At 49.2% G+C, this 18,907-nt stretch overlaps 8 protein-coding genes across 12 annotated transcripts; 4 read left to right on the top strand and 4 right to left on the bottom strand.

The window, feature by feature from the left end:
- The first annotated feature begins 152 nt into the window (after window positions 1-152).
- On the top strand, window positions 153-3,550 carry Prp40 (pre-mRNA processing factor 40). 2 transcript variants are annotated; one of them, XM_070211676.1, is made up of 7 exons: window positions 166-248; window positions 310-699; window positions 759-991; window positions 1,048-2,096; window positions 2,154-2,519; window positions 2,834-2,914; window positions 2,977-3,550. In XM_070211676.1, exons 2-7 carry the CDS (start codon window positions 344-346, stop codon window positions 3,268-3,270), a joined length of 2,379 nt encoding a protein of 792 aa, XP_070067777.1. In that variant the 5' UTR covers window positions 166-248; window positions 310-343; the 3' UTR covers window positions 3,271-3,550. The 2 variants fall into 2 exon arrangements, with proteins under 2 accessions (XP_017004136.1, XP_070067777.1); XM_017148647.3 differs by having other exon boundaries at window positions 153-699.
- Window positions 3,551-3,979: 429 nt separating this feature from the next.
- On the bottom strand, window positions 3,980-6,687 carry Sf3b2 (splicing factor 3b subunit 2). Its single transcript, XM_017148649.3, has 5 exons — window positions 6,530-6,687; window positions 5,823-6,472; window positions 4,794-5,763; window positions 4,490-4,734; window positions 3,980-4,426 (listed from the first exon to the last, which is right to left on the bottom strand). Exons 1-5 carry the CDS (start codon window positions 6,551-6,553, stop codon window positions 4,057-4,059), a joined length of 2,259 nt encoding a protein of 752 aa, XP_017004138.2. The 5' UTR covers window positions 6,554-6,687; the 3' UTR covers window positions 3,980-4,056.
- An 11-nt stretch (window positions 6,688-6,698) lies between these two features.
- LOC108062086 (histidine protein methyltransferase 1 homolog) lies at window positions 6,699-7,868 on the top strand. Its single transcript, XM_044395088.2, has 3 exons — window positions 6,699-6,758; window positions 6,830-7,379; window positions 7,440-7,868. Exons 2-3 carry the CDS (start codon window positions 6,873-6,875, stop codon window positions 7,848-7,850), a joined length of 918 nt encoding a protein of 305 aa, XP_044251023.1. The 5' UTR covers window positions 6,699-6,758; window positions 6,830-6,872; the 3' UTR covers window positions 7,851-7,868.
- A 165-nt stretch (window positions 7,869-8,033) lies between these two features.
- GABPI (zinc finger DHHC-type palmitoyltransferase GABPI) lies at window positions 8,034-9,710 on the top strand. 3 transcript variants are annotated; one of them, XM_070211678.1, is made up of 4 exons: window positions 8,034-8,051; window positions 8,257-8,428; window positions 8,489-9,382; window positions 9,442-9,710. In XM_070211678.1, exons 3-4 carry the CDS (start codon window positions 8,532-8,534, stop codon window positions 9,620-9,622), a joined length of 1,032 nt encoding a protein of 343 aa, XP_070067779.1. In that variant the 5' UTR covers window positions 8,034-8,051; window positions 8,257-8,428; window positions 8,489-8,531; the 3' UTR covers window positions 9,623-9,710. The 3 variants fall into 3 exon arrangements, with proteins under 3 accessions (XP_070067779.1, XP_070067778.1, XP_017004100.2); XM_070211677.1 differs by having other exon boundaries at window positions 8,035-8,051; window positions 8,128-8,428; XM_017148611.3 differs by lacking the exon at window positions 8,034-8,051 and having other exon boundaries at window positions 8,066-8,428.
- On the bottom strand, window positions 9,678-13,261 carry LOC108062083 (golgin subfamily A member 6-like protein 26). 2 transcript variants are annotated; one of them, XM_017148609.3, is made up of 5 exons: window positions 12,936-13,261; window positions 11,042-12,387; window positions 10,589-10,979; window positions 10,007-10,530; window positions 9,678-9,944 (listed from the first exon to the last, which is right to left on the bottom strand). In XM_017148609.3, the coding sequence occupies exons 1-5, from the start codon at window positions 13,155-13,157 to the stop codon at window positions 9,794-9,796; spliced, it is 2,634 nt and encodes an 877-aa protein (XP_017004098.2). In that variant the 5' UTR covers window positions 13,158-13,261; the 3' UTR covers window positions 9,678-9,793. The 2 variants fall into 2 exon arrangements, with proteins under 2 accessions (XP_017004098.2, XP_070067776.1); XM_070211675.1 differs by lacking the exon at window positions 12,936-13,261 and adding an exon at window positions 12,542-12,583.
- Window positions 13,262-13,657: 396 nt separating this feature from the next.
- Window positions 13,658-15,422, bottom strand: SerRS (Seryl-tRNA synthetase). Its single transcript, XM_017148659.3, has one exon. It carries the CDS (start codon window positions 15,312-15,314, stop codon window positions 13,809-13,811), a length of 1,506 nt encoding a protein of 501 aa, XP_017004148.2. The 5' UTR covers window positions 15,315-15,422; the 3' UTR covers window positions 13,658-13,808.
- Window positions 15,423-16,219: 797 nt separating this feature from the next.
- Window positions 16,220-17,414, top strand: LOC108062125 (uncharacterized). Its single transcript, XM_017148665.3, has one exon. The coding sequence runs from the start codon at window positions 16,220-16,222 to the stop codon at window positions 17,303-17,305; it is 1,086 nt and encodes a 361-aa protein (XP_017004154.2). The 3' UTR covers window positions 17,306-17,414.
- Window positions 17,322-18,402, bottom strand: cnir (cornichon-like protein). The gene is made up of 3 exons (XM_017148666.3): window positions 18,205-18,402; window positions 17,828-18,150; window positions 17,322-17,762 (listed from the first exon to the last, which is right to left on the bottom strand). Exons 1-3 carry the CDS (start codon window positions 18,280-18,282, stop codon window positions 17,690-17,692), a joined length of 474 nt encoding a protein of 157 aa, XP_017004155.1. The 5' UTR covers window positions 18,283-18,402; the 3' UTR covers window positions 17,322-17,689.
- Between the last annotated feature and the right edge of the window lie 505 nt (window positions 18,403-18,907).

The raw sequence follows: 18,907 nt of genomic DNA, 5'->3' as shown, positions 1-18,907 counted from the left end.
CTGTGGTAAACATCATGATTGAATACTAAACCAGAATAGAATACTTTAAAGTTTATTTTAAATTATCCTACGAACAGGACATATACTCGATAAACGGCAAATCGATAGTGACCGCAAACACAAATACTCGATATACCGATGTTATCGCTAATAGTTCACCCCTAGGCGGCATTTGAGAATTTTTGCAATTTTTTTCCATTTACCGAAAAGATACTGTGAATTGGCCGGCGCAGCGCCTGCAACGACCGGTAGACGCCCGTTACACCCATTATCCATATAGCAAAATAGTGAAATGAATGTTCCCCCTAGCGTGGGCAATGGAGGAGCGCCACCAGGAAGGGGCATGGGCTACACGCCGCCGAACGCCATCGTGCCGCAGTTTCCGCCGCCCGGATTCGCGGCCCCGCCCCCGCCGGAGCTGGCCGCCGCCTTCGGCGTGATGGCCACCAGCACCGAGTGGACGGAGCACAAGGCGCCGGACGGACGACCCTACTACTACAACCAGAACACCAAGCAGAGCTCGTGGGAGAAGCCGGAGGCCCTGATGACGCCCGCCGAGCTGCTGCACAACCAGTGCCCCTGGAAGGAGTACCGCTCGGACACGGGCAAGGTCTACTACCACAACGTGGCCACCAAGGAGACCTGCTGGGAGCCGCCGCCGGAGTACGTGGACATGAAGGCCAAGGCGAAGGCGGAGGAGTAAGTGTGGCTTTCATCGTTTCACCTTGTTTGCTAATATCAGGTTTCGTTTACCCCAGAGCTGCTGCCGCCGCCAAGGCCGTGGCGGCCATGACCTCATCCAGCCTGGCGGGCATGGTTCCCCACGCTGCCCTGGCCAACATCCTACCTGCCGCTTTGCCCGCTGCCCCCAGGATACCCACCCCCGAGATCCATTCGCCGCTGACGCCCGGCAGCAACGACAACTCCTCCTCGGCCATGGACCAAGCCATGGCGGCCACTCTGGCGTCCATAGAGGTGCCCCAACAGAACTGTAAGTGTACATAACTCTTGATTTCTCCCACACGCTTAAACCAACCTCTCTTTTAGCCAAAAAGGACGACAAGTCGGACAATGCTGTGGTGTTCAAGGACAAACGCGAGGCCATCGAATCCTTTAAAGAGCTTCTGAGGGACCGCAATGTGCCCTCAAACGCCAACTGGGATCAGTGCGTGAAGATCATATCCAAGGATCCCCGCTACGCCGCTTTCAAGAACCTCAACGAGCGCAAGCAGACCTTCAATGCCTACAAGACGCAGAAGATCAAGGACGAGCGCGAGGAGTCGCGGCTGAAGGCGAAGAAGGCCAAGGAGGACCTGGAGCAGTTCCTCATGTCTAGCGACAAGATGAACTCGCAGATGAAGTACTTCCGCTGCGAAGAGGTCTTTGCCGGGACGCGAACGTGGACGGTGGTGCCGGAACCGGATCGAAGGGATATATACGAGGACTGTATATTCAACTTGGCCAAGCGGGAGAAGGAGGAGGCGCGGCTGCTGAAGAAGCGCAATATGAAGGTTCTGGGCGAGCTGCTCGAGTCGATGACGTCGATCAATCATGCCACCACTTGGTCAGAGGCCCAGGTCATGCTGCTCGACAATGCGGCCTTCAAGAACGACGTGACCCTGCTGGGAATGGACAAGGAGGATGCCCTCATTGTCTTCGAGGAGCACATTCGAACGCTGGAGAAGGAGGAGGACGAGGAACGCGAGCGGGAAAAGAAGCGGATGAAGCGACAGCAGCGCAAGAACAGGGACTCCTTTCTCGCCCTCCTCGACTCGCTGCACGAAGAGGGCAAGCTCACGTCCATGTCGCTGTGGGTGGAGCTGTACCCCATCATATCCGCCGATCTGCGATTTTCCGCCATGCTCGGCCAGAATGGCTCCACACCGCTGGATCTGTTTAAGTTCTATGTGGAGAACCTAAAAGCCCGCTTCCATGACGAAAAGAAAATCATTCGGGAGATACTGAAGGAAAAAGTCTTTGTGGTCCAGGCGAAGACGTCCTTCGAGGACTTTGCCACCGTGGTGTGCGAGGATAAGCGATCGGCCAGCCTGGACGCGGGCAATGTGAAGCTCACCTACAACTCCCTGCTGGAAAAGGTAATTATTGAGTGGTCTTCTCAGTGAAAGTCTTACATAATATTGTTTTTTTTCCAGGCGGAGGCCATTGAAAAGGAGCGAATGAAGGAGGAGGTGCGTCGGTTACGGAAGCTGGAGAATGAGATTAAGAACGAATGGCTGGAGGCCAACGTCTCGGTGGCCGAACCCTACGAGAGTGCCAAGAAGCTGGTGGAGCACCTGGAAGCATTTGCCCTGTACGAAAAGGAAATCGGAGTGGAGAAGATCTGGGAGGACTTTATAAAGGAAAGCGAGGACGCGTGCAGCCATCACCACTCGCGGTCACGTAAATCGAAGAAGAACAAAAAGCACAAAAAACGAGTTCGGTCCACGTCGAGATCGGACATTGAGAATGAACAGGTTGAACTGGAGAAGTCCAAGCGAAGACGCTCCAAGTCACGATCGGTTAGTAATACTGCATGAATGGTTTCAATTAGTTATTTTGAATTTTGATTTGTTAAAAATGTTCCACTTTTTGTTCTTAAAAGAAAGCACAAAAAAAACTGGCAAATTCAAACAATTCCTAAAAATTATTCATTCAATTCGAAATGAATTAGAAAAACATTCAACTTATTTTACATAAATTTGAATTAAACAAATCAGCAATTTCATGACATACTATGAAAAACAAACATTGAATGATTCACGCAGGTCTCTAGTTAGTATGCCAATTACAAGTGTAACACTAAAATTTACAAGTATTTTCCAATCCCTTGCAGCATTCCCTGAGCTCGATCGGCAGCATCGAGAGCGAAAAGTTGCTGAAGAAGAAAAAGAAGCGCAAGAACAAACTGCGAGGTGTACGTAGCAAGTCCCCGCCAATCCCCGAAACTCAAGACCACTAACAAGGCTTACATTTCAGTCCTCCTGCGAATCGGAACTGCCGGGCAACCAGTCGCCCGGAACCCAAGCACTCCTGCAGAACGACTCCAACTCCCATTCGCCGGCCAAGAAAAAGAAGAAGGAGAAGCGGACCAAGAAGGACAAGGAGGGCAAGCGACACAACAGACACAATCGCTCCGGCACGCCGCTCAGTCCCGCCCAGTCCATGGAGTCGGCGGGATCGCGGAACGAGGAGCTGACCTTGAGTGACGGCGAGCTGGAATCGAAGCGGGCGGCTCTGCTGGCGCAACTTAGCGAGCAGCTGGACGAGTGACCGGCGGCCGGCGGGCGCTGAGCCTAAGCCGACATAGACAGCGTGTGGCTGTCACTCTCGAGCTCCAGCTAAATGCGGGTCAGGAGAAGCAGCTGGCTGAGTCCAAGGTTGCTGGACAAGTTCTCACAGGTCCTTGCACTGCACTCCGCTTCGTTTGGTTAAGATACAGTCCTGATCCCAGCACAAGCCACACAGCAAACCACTAAAGTAATTTCTTAGTCGCATTAAGTTTCAATGTATAAATGAGAATTAAAGCTAACAAGTCAAGTTTTAAGTTAAACGCAAATGATTTTGAGTCTCCGTCAAAATAAACTAAAATTATGGTAATTACAGGAATCTGGTTTGATTGTTGCTGATCTATGAATTTAATTGAATTTTTGTGAAAACGATTTAAAGTGATCCTGGCTCTTAAGTTGCAATTAGAGCCCTGTATGAATGGATTTTTTTTGTTTTATATGAATGAATTAATTAAAATTTGAAGTTTAATAGAATTGAATGAATGAATGGCATTAATTCCGAAATAATTCAAACGATTATTTCTTTTAAAGAAGAAAGGGCCATAATTTTGTGATTAAATCTGCCTGAATTTTATTAACTAAGCAGTTAACATTGATTTGAAATTGAATTAAACAAATCAGAAATTTAATGGCATACTATTATAAAACAAAAATTGAGTGAATCACACAGGGCTCTAGTTGCAATAAATACATTTCTTTGTTTTTACTAAGTTTATTGACATTCTTGACAAACGCACAAATGGAAAAGTTGTTTTTTCTTGTTGTCGAACTAAAACTTGAACTCCTTGTACTTCTTTGTGGTCTTGGCCGGATCCGTTTGCTGTCGCTTGCGCTTCGATTTCTGTCGCGCCACATGCTCGGCCAACATGTCCGACAGATCCTCCTTCTGCAGGTGATTCTGCTGCTCGCGCATTTGCTGCTCATAACGCTGGGCCATGGCGTCGTTGTCCATGTCCAGCTCGCTGGGATCCAGGGCCAATTCCACGATGCCCTCGCGATCTGTAGTGGATCGAACTGGCGGCTGTTTGTTGGCCCCGCCTCCACTGACATCGTAGACATGGGTTGAGCCCATCATGGAAGCGCCTATGCGGTCCGTGCGCTTCTCGGGCAGCACTTGGTACAAAACGGGGGTTTCATTGCTGAGGGAGAGTAGAAATATGTGGTTAACTCTGCTCTTATCTTGCAGATCTTGCTGCACTTACTCCTCCATCTCGGCCTCGATTTTCTTCTTGCGCAGCTCAATATTCTCGGGCGTTTCCATGCCGGCTGGGACACTGGTGAGTCCAGAGGGTGTGACCAGTCCCTCCACTGGTGTGACCAGGCCAGTCTCATCCTGCTGATCGCCCAGATCCTCGCCATCTTCCTCCTCCTCCTCGGAAGACTCCTCCGACTCCGATTCCAGTTCACCCCATTGATTGCGCTCGATGTCGGCCTCGTCAATGCCATTCTAAGTCAAGTATTGTCATATTAAATAATGATAGATGGTTAAGAAACGATGCTACTCACATCCAGGTCCAATATGTTGGTTCCAAACACATCACCGTACAGCGGCTTTCCGTTCTCGTCCACTGGCGGCTTGCCCCAACCGCCGGCATGATAGCCGAACGAAGTCTGGTCCGGGATGGGCGCATTCAGGCCGGGAATTTTAAGATTCGGATACGAGGGCGGCGGCCCGTAGCGCTGCTGGGCAATCAGCCAGGGCGGCGGAATCTTGTGCGAGTTCGGGCCGACGGGCATGCCCAGGGCAATTCGCAACTCCTCGGACAGATCGCCCGGCTTCTTCTCCTTCAGACGCGTCTCAAACTCCTTGCCCTCGTAGTAGAGATCGCCGTGAATGGTCATGCGCGGCTTGGTCTGCCACTTGAAGAAGGCGTCGTGCAGCTTCTGGTAGTCAATGTCGATCTTGCCCATCTTGGGACGCACGCGTTCGCGCATCTTGGCCTTGAGCGTCTTGGCGTCCTCGCGCTCCTGCAGCGACTCGCGCATCTCCATGATGCCCGTCTTCTTGATGAAGGCGGGCAGATCGAAGGGAGGCTTCTCGATGCCCCGTTTGCCCTGCAGATATTTCCGCTTAAAGCACCAGTGTCGCGGCACTTGGACTGTATTCCTGTAGGCCTTCAGTTGGACCAGCAATTTGGGATCCCGGGCCGTGACATCGTGCATCTCAACGACGTCGGGTCGCGAGACCAGCTGCTTCAGCTCAGCCACACTGAGACGCGTTAGTTTCTTGAGCTTGCGCTTGGACAGCTTCTCCTTGTCCTCCTTGTGCTCGTCGTCATCGTCGCCATCGTCGTCCTCGTCCTCGAGCAGTTTGTCGGCCGCCTTTTTGTCCTTGCTGACGGATTCGGAGTCTTGTTGGCTCTTGTCCTTTTCCGCAGGCTTTGGTTTGTTCTCCAGCTTGAAGATCTCGAAGACGCGATAGAACTGGCGGTACATGGGCGCCAGATCGGCAATGGTTATCTTTTCGGGCACGTATCTGGGGGTGGGAAAAGTAATTATTAGAGATATTATAGGGATATCTTAGCTTTGACTTACTCTATGGTCACATCCTCTTCATTGGCCTCCTTCTTGTCCTTCTCCTTTTCATCGCTGCGATCCTTCCGCCGCTTGCTGCGACTATCCTTGTGTTTGTCCTTCTTCTCCTTCTCGGCCACCTGCTCGTCCTCGCTGCCCGCGGCCTTCGACTCCGGCTCCTTGGCCGGCTCCTGATCCCCCGCCTCGTGCTCATCCGCCTGGGCCAACTGCTGCTGCCGCTCGAATTCCAGCTGGTGGCGAATCTTCTTGTTCTGCTTCTTGCGCTTCTTCTTCTTTTTGTTCCGCTCCGCCTTGCTCTGCCTGCCGGGCTTCTGGCCGCCGTCGCCGTTCACCTGGTTATCCGCATCCTCCTCGCTGTCCTCGCCCACATCCGCCTCATCGCCATCCTGGGTGACTCCCCCGCTGCCAACCAGCGAATCGGCGTCCACGGTGAACTCGGCCGCCCGCTGATCCTTCAGAGCCAGCACATCCTCCAGGGCCTTGGGCAGGACCAGTTCTCCGGCGGATTTCTCCGCATCCGCAGCGGAGTTCTCCTCGGGAGCTTCGCCGGCGTTCCCGTTTCCATTGCCGTTCTCACTTCCATTAGCCGCCGCACTTTCATGCTGCTGCTGATCGAAGCGTATGGACATCAGCGGCGTGGGCTGGCCGGGCTGCAAGGATGGGCATTTGGTAGAGAGCTAGCCGGTTGGGTTAAGTAACGAACTCACCTCGTTGTTCAGCTGGTCCGCCATAAATAAAGGAAATCTATAAAAACGAAAACCACCAGCGAAAAAACAATTCAATCTAGCGATGGGCGACAAGGGATAAGTGCATCACAGCGACTATTCGATAACTTTCGATTGGAAAATCGAAAAGGCACAAGTTGGCAGTTCCACATCACAGGGTGACCTGAGTACGAAAAGCGTGGTTTGTGTCGACAGCTGATTAATTACAGAGGTAAATAAATAAATAAAACGTGAGTTTAAATCGAAAAACAATTGTTACACTGTTAATTGTTACACCTGCAGAATAAAACCAATCGCAGTCACAGGGTGCCTAACGGATACAACCATGTTTAAATTTAATTTTGAAGTGGACTCATCTGAAGATCCGGAGGCCGTTAAAAGTCCCATTTTTGACAAAGAAGCTGATGCTGAAGAACCCGATTCGGGAAAATCAAATGATATAGATTGGTACCAGGCGGAGAAAGTTAAGCCCATAGATAACCTTATTGCCACATTGGATTTCTACGAGCTGAATGCCAAGGAAATAGAAGTGGGAAATACAACGATAAAACACCTCGTGGCCGGCTTTTTGCTGGACGATATTAAAGCCCAATCCGATCTGCAGGATCTGGATATTAGAAAATCCGAGGATAACCATTCCGATCTAATAGCCGGGGTCTACGAAGGCGGTGCTAAAATATGGGAATGCACAGACGATCTTTTACAATATCTATCCGAAAAGCACGAGGATTTGTTCTGGAAGGACAAACGAGTTTTGGATTTGGGATGTGGTTCCGGCTTGCTGGGGATCTATGCCATTAAAAACGGAGCACGAGTCGATTTTCAGGACTATGTGAGGAGTTAACGAGTTCCATATTTTAACTTTTATTTTAATAATTATTATTAATTTCAGAACAAAGATGTTTTGGAATACATCACATATCCGAATATCCTGCTAAATGTGGACGAAACGCTAACTGACGATGAAAAGCTGGATTTTTTGGACAAGAACACAAGCTTGTACGCTGGAGACTGGTCTCATTTCGCCCAGCTAACGAAGGAGGTGGAGAAATACGATCTAATACTTACCTCTGAGACAATCTACAATATTGAAAATCAGAAAAAACTGTTGGAAACTTTTGCTGGTCGCTTGAAATCAGATGGAATCGTTTTGGTCGCTGCAAAATCCCATTATTTTGGAGTAGGAGGTGGCTTGGAACAATTTTCGGCCAAGATCAAGCAGGAAGACGTTTTTCAAAGTGAAAGTGTCTGGCAAGCAGACGAAAACTTGAAAAGAGGCATTTTACAATTAAAATTTAAATAAATTAAAGTTGTTGGTGAATAGTTATTTTACAATTATTTGGGAGTCTATAAAAATATTTCATTTATAGATAACAGTTTTACGTTCAAAATAAAACGGTTACCGGAACGCCAAGAGACAACCCTTTTTTGCGCGGGTTACCCTGTAACAGGGTTGCCGACCCTCAGCTGAGTTGTTGTTGCCGTTGTTCCGGATAAATTGTGAGTAAGTTCGTCGCTCTGATAAAACTGATTAAAATGGACCTACCCGACATTTACGATTGCTCGAAACATTCCTCCAGTCAGCCAGTAGGGCGCGCACTAACCTAATCTAAACTGTTTTGTACACGCTGCCACCGGAACGCCGAACGGAAATCCACTCATCGCCGCGCAATTTTTCTCTCTCGCCAAATCGATGTTCTTGATGTCAGCCGGCTCCTCCGATTTTGTGACTGCAGCCTGGAGATCGGAGGCCGAGGAGGCCAAGTCGGAGGCGCAGGGGACTCTCTGCTGCTGTGAGTACGTGTCGGAGGACACCCGCAAGCGGTCGCACATCCTAGGATGCTGTTGTAACTGCGTGGACTTCGACTTAGTGTGCACAAGGTGGGTAGAAAGAGGTATCAGGCTAGGATTACCATTAAATCCCTCTGATTTCCTTTCCAGACTGGTCACCTGCCAGACCATCGACCGAAGAAACCTAAGCGGCATGCTGATCGCCTTCCAGGATCGACTGCGTCTGCCATGGCGCGGCGGAGCCAAGCGAATCTCGCCAGCTGCCGTGGCACCCGCATTCATTGTGCCCCTCATGCTGGGATTGGCCACCCTGAACTCCAAGACCGCCGTGGTGCTGATGCTCACCCTGGTGGGCTTCACCATCTGGGGTGTGCAGCTGGCCAAGCGGATGGCGACGCGGACAAACTTCTTTCTCAGCTGGCTGGTCTTCTCGGTGCTCTACATGATCATCATCTTTGAGTTCCAGGTTCCCCTGCTGGAGCTGGCCCCGGAGGAGAATTACGCCCTGATGTTCTTCTCCTGCGCCGCCCTGTACTGTCTGTACTCCACCAAGGCCCTGTCACCCTTGAATCTGGTCTCGGCTCAGTATGGAACCACGCCCAAGGATGAGTTGCCCGGCATCGCGGAGGCTTCGAGTGGCGAGGAGCAGGCCGAGGCCCAGACCACGCTGCAGATGGAGAGTGTGCTGAGCCTGGATGACGACGAGGTGGTGGACATGGACACTGCCGAGCGGTCGGGCTTGATGCACGGCCAGCCGAATATCTGCGAGATCTGCCGGAAGGTCACTCCCAGGCGGGCGTACCACTGTCTCGTCTGCGGAACCTGCGTGAAGAGGCGGGATCACCACAGCTACTGGCTCAACTGCTGCATCGGCGAACGGAACTACGTGTGGTACATTGTCGGCCTGGCTCTCTCGGAGATTGCCCTCTTGCTGGGCGCCAACTTGACCCTCACATCGATTTGCCATCCGTTTATGGTGGTGCGGCCGCTGGGCTATCCAGTGCTCCTGCCCGACGACTGCAGCGAGGTCTTCGAGGGCTTCGAGTGAGTAAAATATAGATAAGAACTTATCTACAATTTATAATCATTCTTTTCCTTTGCAGACTGGGAATCTCCTTTGTGGTGGCCTGCTATGCTCTGCTTATTTCCGCCTACATCGCTTTTATACTCGCCCGGCAGGCCTACTTGTGGTGGAAGGGCTCCACCCTGCACGAATACAAACGCTCCTCCAATGCCGCTGGTCGCAATCGAATCTGGAGCAACTGGCGAGCCATTCTGAAGTGATTGCTCACACACCAAAAAAAAAACGCAGATAGCACAAGCTTGTCGCCCAAATACTAAAGTATTTCCACTCTAAACTCTGTTCTTGGTAGTCGTACTTAGTCATAGCGCTTTAAGGTCTTGAATGCAATTTCAAATTTATTCAGAATAAATATAACTAGGAATCTAAAAAGGCTACCAAAGGCTATCCTCTCTGGGTTTGTAATCCGGCAGGAGCTCCCAGATCTTCATGCGCCATCGCTGGCGGCGCTCCTCCGTTTCCTTCTCGATCTTGAGGATCTGCGGCAGGCGTCGCCAGCAGTCCAGGACCTTCCATTTCAAGTGCCTAAGTTAAATTGCAAAATGTAAAAAATATATAACATAAAATATTTAATTTTAGGAACCTACCAATCATGATGGGAGATGGCTTGCCGCGTCTTCGTGTCCTCAATCATCCGGCAGCGCGTGGTGTAGTTGTGCCAGCGGCCAAACCAGTGTTCCATGGCATGAAGTGCATGCCAGTCGATGGCCACCAGCATCTTGCTCTTCTCATTCTGCACATAAACCAACCAAATGGACAGGGCACGCCGCTTGAGGATGGTATGCCAACATCTCTCGGCTCGGATCATCTTTTCCCGCTGTTTATAGGCCGTGTAGTTGTGCCACGACTGAAAGGCGTTCTTCTTGACCAACTGGCAGCGGAACTCCTCGCTCTTGACCAGGTTCTCGCGCTTTCGCTGCAGCAGTCGCTTGAAGCCCTCCATGCCAATTCGGTTGAGGAGAAGACGCCGACTGAACTCCACTGCCTTTCGCTGGTTTTCGATGAAGCGTTGGCGCTCGCGCTCCTTCAGCACCTTGGCCATTTTCTCCTGGCGTCGCTTCTCCTTGAGGACCTCCATCCTTAGGCGTTTGGCTTCCTCGTCCTCCTGGCGCTAAAGGATTAGGAAATCAGGTATTATAAAACATAGGAATACGTTTAATGTTATATACCTTAGCCTCCTCTAGTGCCACCTTGGCCGCCTCCCTTTCGGCATCCGCCTGTGCCCGCCGCTGACGAGCCTGCTCATGGCGCACACTGCGCTCCGTGGCCCGTTCCTGCATGTGCTGGAGGAACCGTGGCTGCAGCAGCGCCTTTCCCTGCAGCCGATCCATCTCCTCGTCCTCCGCATCCCGCAGACTGCCGATCAGCTGCAGGCACTTGGCCTTGGCTTTTGCCTTGGGATCGCCGCAACGGATGACCGTTTTCAGCTCCTGCTTGAGATCCTCGCGAGCCTCTTTGGCCTCGTCGCTGAGCTTCGTCAGCTTGAGCTGCATTATGAGCCGCTCCTGGCGCTCTAACTTAATCCTTTGCAAGTCAATGATGTCCTGCTGTACTTTAAGTCTAATAAGCAGAGATAACCCGGTATTAATGATATATTTTATCTGTTCTACAGAGGAACCTACTTATTCTTAAACTGCTTGGCCATCTTGACGGCCTCCTGTCGCTGCTCCAGGGATTTCTGGGTGATCTTACTGGTCTCCTCAACCGTTTCCGTGCGCTGTCGCTTCTTCTCCTGCCGCACTTTATCCAGAAAGGCGTTGATTTTCTGCACCCGGTTGTCCCGTGCCTGAATGGATTGTCCCTGCTCCCGCTCGATCTTCTCCATGGTGGTAAAGTGGATCCACTTGAGGAAATACTTGCGCATCACCACCAACTGGGTGTTGGCCCTGGCCTGGAACAGCTGCTCGATGATCTTCTGCTTCTCGTGGGCAGGTGCCACAGCCGATTCATCTTCACTATCGCTGGAGAGCTCCGGTTGCTCGGGTTCCTTGGGCTTCACCACAACCTTGGGCAATTCTATCCGCCGGATGAGCAGCGGTTCGGGTTCAGGCTCCTCCTTGCCTTCGGTTTCTCCAATGGGATGGGTAATCGGTGTGGGAGTCTTCTTTTGGGGCAACTGAAACTGCACGTGCTTGGGCGGCATGGGTAACTCCTTGTCCAGCTGGTCGTTTTGCTTCTCGGCGGCCTCCAACTGGAGTTCATAGAGCGCCTCCTCTGCCAAGTCGGATATCACGGAATCGATGCCATCGCTGGTGTTGGAGCAGGTGGAGGATTCCCTTTTCAGCACTGTGGAATTTTCCTCCGGCTGCTGTTCCTGCTTGTTCCCCTCCTGCAGCTCCTCCTCGTGGCGGACGGTACGGACATGGAGCATCTGACGCTCGGCTGCCGCCCGCATGGGTCGAAAGAACTCCTCCGTGGAGGTCAATGGACTCGGGGTTCGGCACCTTAGGAGCTTCGCCTTGCTCTCATCCGCCTGGACTTGCTTGGCAAAGTTGCGATACTCCAGGGCATCAAAGGATATGGCCTGCTCCTCCAGCAACGCAGGTAGCACCATCACCTGGGCCTCCTGCTCCACCCACTCGCTGTCCATGTCCGCCTCCTTCTCCGGCTCCGATCTCAGTTGCTGGATGAGGCTCTTGGTGGCCGCCGTCTTGGTGTCCGAGCACATCTGCGCCATTTGACCCAATGCCTGGACAGGAGTGCTGTAGAAGTTGTCTATGTGCTGGGCAGCCTGGGCCAGACTCTTCACCAGCGGCGCATGGTTCAGTTTGAAGTCCGGCTTGGTGGGCGGCACGCGGTGCGACTTGCTCCGCTGGAACTGCCTGGACAACTGCTGGCGAAACTTCTGCAGCTGATTGTCAATGAACCGCTGTTCCACCTCCAGATTGTGCGCCTTGGTGGCTTCCAGTGAGTTGCCATGGTCATGGGCGATGGTGGCCAGGGGAAGTTTGTGTGGTATCTTCTGAAACTGTTTGAAGATTGCTTAAATTAGTTATTTCTCTTTTATTAATTTTATAAATATATCAGGAAGTAAATAATATTTTAAATATTAAATTGTTATTAGTTAAGATTTTGTATATACATAATTTAATGTTGAATGTTATTAAATATTGTAAATTCACCATCTTATGTCGCATGTCCATGATAATCTTCTGAAACTGTTTGAAGATACATAGCTTAAATTACTTATTTCTCTTTTTAATTTTTTTTAAAATATACTTATAGAAAAAGAATATTTTAAATATTCAATGGTTATTAGTTAAAATTTGTTACTTAATTTAATTTCGAAAGTTACTAAATATTATAAATTCACCATCTTATGTCGCATGTCCATGATAACCTACCAACTTCTTCTGAAACTATTTGAAGGTGGTTTAAGTTACTTATTAATTAATAGTTTTTTATTTATTTTGTAAATATACTAATAAGAAAATAATATTTTATATATTCAATTGATATTAGTTAAAATTTGTTAGGTAATTTAATTCCGAATGCTACTAAATATTATAAATTCACCATCTTATGTCGCATGTCCATTATAACACTAGGATTCAGATGCTTCGTATTTTCTCCTTCGATCAGAATCCGCTCCTGTCGCCTTCCCACGTAATCCGCCTCGATGAGGCGACGCACTGCATCCGTCTTCAGACCCAAAGCATTCACCTGCTGGTGCCGCTTGCGGATGCGATCCCAGCGAGTTTCCTTGTTGGGCTTCTCTCGACGTTTCTGATGCGACATCTTTATTCAGATATTGTTTCGGATTGTAATATTTCTCTTTATAGTTGTTCTTGACTTGAAAATGAAATGTGAACTAAGTCCAAGGGAAAATTCTCGTAAACAATTTCAGCATATTGTCCTGACAACGGCAATTACCGGCTGGGGTGACTTTCCCTCAAAAACAATTTACATTCAGAAGAACCCTAAAAAGAACTACATTGCCACACTTCTTCTTAGAATGTTCAGCATACGAGACGACAAGAAACAACATCCTACTCACAAATTCAATAGATTCCTTTTCCCCAAAATCCCACGGAATTTACCAAGGCAATAAACCTGTATAATAATATATTAAATAATTCATATCACCACAATTTAGATGTAAAAACAATGTAAATAATCCCCACTAGCTTAGGGCCTAGAAGCTATAGCAAAACAATTGGCTGAAGGCCATTTGTAATTGCCTCAAAACTAGAATATAAAAAAATAAATAAAAAACTACATTACCAAACACATTACAATTGCATTCGAAGCACATCTCGATCCAGTTTAATCGTTACAAAGTTTATATAAATGCCATAAATATTAGATAAGTCGATAAGTAACAAAAATTTAGGACTTTGCAAGCTTAGTTTAGCGTTAAATTTCATAGTAATTTCATAGACTTTAATCTTAAGCGGCAGCCGGGTCCTTCTTGGTCTTCTCCTTCTTGCCCTTCTGCTTCTCGGCGGCGGCCAGCTCCAGATCAATGGGAGCGGGCTTGACGAAGGGAATCTCATCCTGGAACTTGGCCGGCAAGTACTTCTTCAGCGGCTCCGGCACCTTGATGCCCGTCTCCGTCTGGTGGGTTTCCAGGATGGCGCAGATGACACGAGTGGCGGCGCACATCGTGGCGTTCAGCATGTGCACATAGTCGACGGAGGCGTTCATCTTCTTGGTCTGTCCATAACGAACCAGCAGGCGGCGGGCCTGGTAGTCCAGGCAGTTGGAGCAGGAGACCAGCTCTCTGTAGGCGCCGCTGCCGCCGAACCAGGCCTCCAGATCCAGCTTCTTGGAGGCGGCATGATTCAGAGCTCCCGATACGATGTTCACCACGCGATATGGAATGCCCAGCGACTGGCAGAACTGCTCGGCGTTGCCGATCATCTCGTCCATCATCTCCCACGACTTGTTGTCGTGCGGCGAGGTGAGCACGAACTGCTCGACCTTCTCGAACTGGTGGACGCGGAAGATGCCGCGAGTGTCGCGTCCATGGGAGCCCACCTCCTGGCGGAAGCAGGTGGACAGACCGGCGTACTTGATGGGCAGCGAGGCCTCCGGCAGCCACTCGTCGCGATGGTAGGCGGCAATGGGCTGCTCCGAGGTGGCGATCAAGTACTTCTCATCGACGCCCACCTCCTCGGCCTTCTCGCTGCCCTTGCCCACCACCTTGTAGAGCTCCTCGTCGAACTGCGACAGCTGGGCGACCTCCTGCATCACCTCCTTGCGCATGAAGAAGGGCGTATACAGCGGCACATAGTCACGGGCGTAGAGCAAATGCAGGGCGTGCTGGATGAGCGCCTGCTCCAGGAAAACGGCTGCTCCGGTGAGGAAGTAACCACGTCCGCCGGACACCACTGCTCCCTTCTCCGCGTTCATGCCGTCAATCATCACGATGAGGTCCACGTGCGAGTACTTGCCGCGCTTCTCGCAGTCGCCGAAGGTGCGCTCCACGCGGTTCTCCTCCTCGTCATTGGACACGGGCACCGATTCGTGCAGGTGGTTGCCCACCTCCCGCAGCGAGGTGTTCCTCGTCTGCTCGGCCAGCTCCAGCGACTTCTGGTTCTCCGTCATGGCATCGTCGATGAGGACGCGCAGCTGCTTGATCTGGTTGACGGTCAGCGGCTGCAGGGTTTCGGCCACGATCTCGGTGAGATCCTGGGTCACTCCCGCCGGCAGATCCTCGCTCATGGCGCCCACCGGCTCCTTCTTCTTCATCTTCTCGCCGATCACCTTGCTGCAGACGTTCTTCACCTTGTTCAGGTTGTCGGCGCGGTGGCGGCACTGACGCCACTCGGTGTCCTTGGCGATCACCGTCTCCACCAGGGCCACATCCTTGAAGCGCCTCTTCTGGTTCTCGCGCACGGCATCGGGGTTGCCGCCCTTGTCGCTGCGAAACAGATCCAGATCCAGCACCATGTTGGGTATGCTTTACTTAAGTCTCAGTCGGGGATAAGCTGCGATTAGCGAGCAGTTCGTCGGCGTTTTCACAACGTGGCTGGGATTTTGCGTCAGCTGGCCAGCACTTCCAACACTGGAAGGTGTGGTTTTCGGATAGTGACGAAGTACATTGCGATGACTCATATTCTTGTTTGTTTTTAACCCATTTAAAAAATGTTTGTATATATTTATTTATTCAAAAATTTTAAGGAATTTAGCATTTCTATAATTCAAAATTTCGAAAAAAGTATGGGGGAATCAGAAATTTATTTAAAACATTTTTGGAATTATTTGTTAAGTGCAAATTAAGAATATCAATTAAACTTGTAATTTTTAAAATATTATTTTATATTATGGTAATATAATTGAAATATTATTAGAAATTAGAGTTATATATAATGTGTTAATTAATTCATAAATAAATGCTAAGGAATTTATTTAATCTATAATCTTAAATCTAATTTATAGTATAGATTCCGTGACTAAAAAATGGATTTAAAGCTTCAGTCTATATCTTTCGTGGTTTGTTAAATATGAATTAAATATTATTCTTATTATTATTATATGTTTGACTAAAATGTAAAATTTAGAGCCTTAAGCTAAAAAATGCAATTCTTCATCCTTTAACTACAAATTTTCAAGCTAAATTAAACCATCATTTAGGTAACAACATATTTGTATACTTCATTTAATTTTTTCAACTATTAAAATATTAATTATTAGTATAAGCACCCAAGCTAAAATCAAGGCCTACACAATTTTCGTCACTAGCTCAAACCCAGCTGTCACCGCTTCACAACACTACCCGCCTTTCCAGCTGTTCAAAAACAGTCCAATTGGAGAAGAGAACTGCAGCGAACTCTTAACAGATTGCGCCTTCGACAATGAGCTTTATTGACCAGGAAGTCACGGAGTTGCGGGCGAAATGTGAGAAGCAGGTGCCGCACACGAAGATCGTCATTTGCTCCAGCTCCCTGATCCGGGTTGACATCTACCCGGAGCGGCCCAACCGCTCGATGACCGTGTGCCTTCGCTTTCCCGAGAACTATCCGCAGAGCACTCCCATTCTGGTGGAGCTGAAGAGCCGTGTGTACTCCGACATGCTGCTGACGGAGCTCACCCGGCTGATCGACGACTATGCCAGGGACTTCCTCGGCAAGCCACAGGCGCTCCTGGTCCTCGCCTTTGCCCAGCAGTATTTAACGGACAATCCGCTGTGCGTCTGCCTGGACGAGATCAAGCAGCTGAGGGCGGACATCAAGACGGGCACGGGCACGGAGAGCCAGCTGAAGCTGAAGCAGAAGAACCGCAGCGTCGAGCTGGTGGCCAAGGGAGGCCGCTACACCTACAGAGTCACCGCTGTCGTCCCGGACAGCTATCCCATGCAGAGTGTGGAGCTGCGCGGCCAGGAGTCCAATCTTCCGGCCGTCCTAGTGCGCTATTTGAACGGCCAGTCGCGGGAGATAGCCCGCCAGTGCGTGGAGCCTCCGATCCGGCTGAGCAAGGAGCAATTGGCCAATTTCCGGCCAGTCAAGAGTCTGCATTGCTCGCTCAAGTTCTGCCTGGAGGCCACCCGCGACTTCCACATCGAGCTCTGCCCCATTTGTGATAATACCGTGCTGCCGGAGTATCCGGAGGACATAGAATCGGATGACAATTCGGACTTGTTCATCGAGCGCGTCTACTGTGGCCACCTGTTTCACCAGGGCTGCCTTAAGAAGTACCTTTCGGAGCCGCCCTTTCCCAAGGGCGGCAAGCTGTGTCCGGCCCAGCGTCGCCATCCGCGCTCCGATGCCAGGTCCTACATGGCCAGGACCCAAAGCGGAGGAGCCACCGTGTCCGATGCTGTGTGCGGCATCAAGCTGGCCCACGATCGCTGGGTGGTCAGTGTGAAGACCGCGGAGGCTCGCTGGGCACAGAAACAGGCGCGCCAAAGGGAACTGGAGGAGGTCGTGGACTTCCTGCAATAACAGAGGGTTCAGAGGGTACTGTGTATGGTTATGTATTTTGTGATTTCTATTCGAATACGCTTATATTGCTAAATAATGAAATAAATAAAGTGAAGATGAAGTGCGACTAGGTTGGTGTCTATCCATAAGTTGAAAACACTAAGGTGTTAGTCTTTTATAACGCGACTTTCACAGACTTTGAAGGAATTAAACTATTAAAATGTAAATCTTTTTGTATACCCATTAATGGTATTCGAATTCTATCAAATTCTGCGAAAGTTTATAAGGAAACATGTCGAATGCGAGTCTCTCTTGCTTTCAGGCGAAGTAGAAACTATTGTAGTTTGGTCTGGGTTAAAGGAATACGCTGGAAGCCCCTGGGATGCAGGCTTATTTGGCTAAACTTCAGAAATCCGTGACTATTTCGTCGTCCTCGTAACGCTTGATGGGATCCCCCTTGATCAGCGATGAAATGAGGCTGTAAAGGGAGTGATTACAGTGATTAGAAAGGTGTAAAGAAGTGTTTTACAATCCCAAGCTCACCAGTACAAAGCCACGAAGAACATGACGAAGTAGTAGCCCAGGTAAATCATACAATTCCTCAGGTGAACCTTCAGCAGTCCCCGACTGTGGATGTCCACCGGATCGTAGACTCCCAGGCTATCGCGTCGCTGGCGATGGAGCTCGTAGAACAGCCAAATGACCATCGGCAGGTTGGCCAGAAACATCAGCCAGTGGCCTCCGAGGAGCAGCAGGATGCAGAGCAGGGCGTGGGATCCGAATTTGGGTATTACCCAGAAGTTGAGGCGCCGGCAGCATTCCTGGGCATTCAGATAGTCGCACTCCAGATCCGCCAGCGTCAAAACCTACAGAATTTCCACCGTGAAAATAGGTTTCTCCAAAGGAAAATCCAAACTCACATAGTAAATCAGGAGCAGGAGGATGGCTCCATAGACCAGCAGGGTGATGCAGAAGGTGGCGGTTTCGGGCAGAAACATAATTGCACTATAGACTTTTCACTTTTTCACTTAAAAATACGGTTTTCTTTTTCTTGTGTATTATTTACAGATTTTGCATTTCGCGTTTGATTTGTTTCCAATTAAGAAAACGTACTTTAAAATGCCATACTGCGTTTTTAAAGGTTGGCAGCCCCGTTTACCGGTATTGCGATTTGGCAGCCCTTTATAACGGTAGTTCCCCTTTTAATGATTATTATTTCCTATATAATTTATTTTAAAAATATTGATTTAATTAAGTTTCAAAATGTAAAAAATTGTACAATTAATTTAATGCTCTTCGTTACCTACTATTATTAGTAATAATAATAATTTATTACCCTTCAAATATTAAAAAATATTAGATATAGACTTATTTCATTTTAAAGATAGTCTTGAGAGCTTCTGAGGGTTCATAAATAAAACGAAATATATTAGTTAATTAGAAATACTTTATTAAATTGTTTATCTTAAGATAAAATACAGAATTCACATTTTCTTATCGAGCTCAAAATTGTACCCCCAACATCTGTGTCTTTGATCCTTCTTGTGTTCTCCATAGAAAATTGGTGATACATGTATACAAAATGTGAGTCGAAAAAAGAAAGACCCCCTATTACCCCAGCTC

The sequence above is a fragment of the Drosophila takahashii genome, chromosome 2L, assembly GCF_030179915.1.
Source record: "Drosophila takahashii strain IR98-3 E-12201 chromosome 2L, DtakHiC1v2, whole genome shotgun sequence".
NCBI classification, from domain to species: Eukaryota; Metazoa; Arthropoda; class Insecta; order Diptera; family Drosophilidae; genus Drosophila; species Drosophila takahashii.
This window is presented reverse-complemented; position numbering and strand designations above follow the sequence as displayed.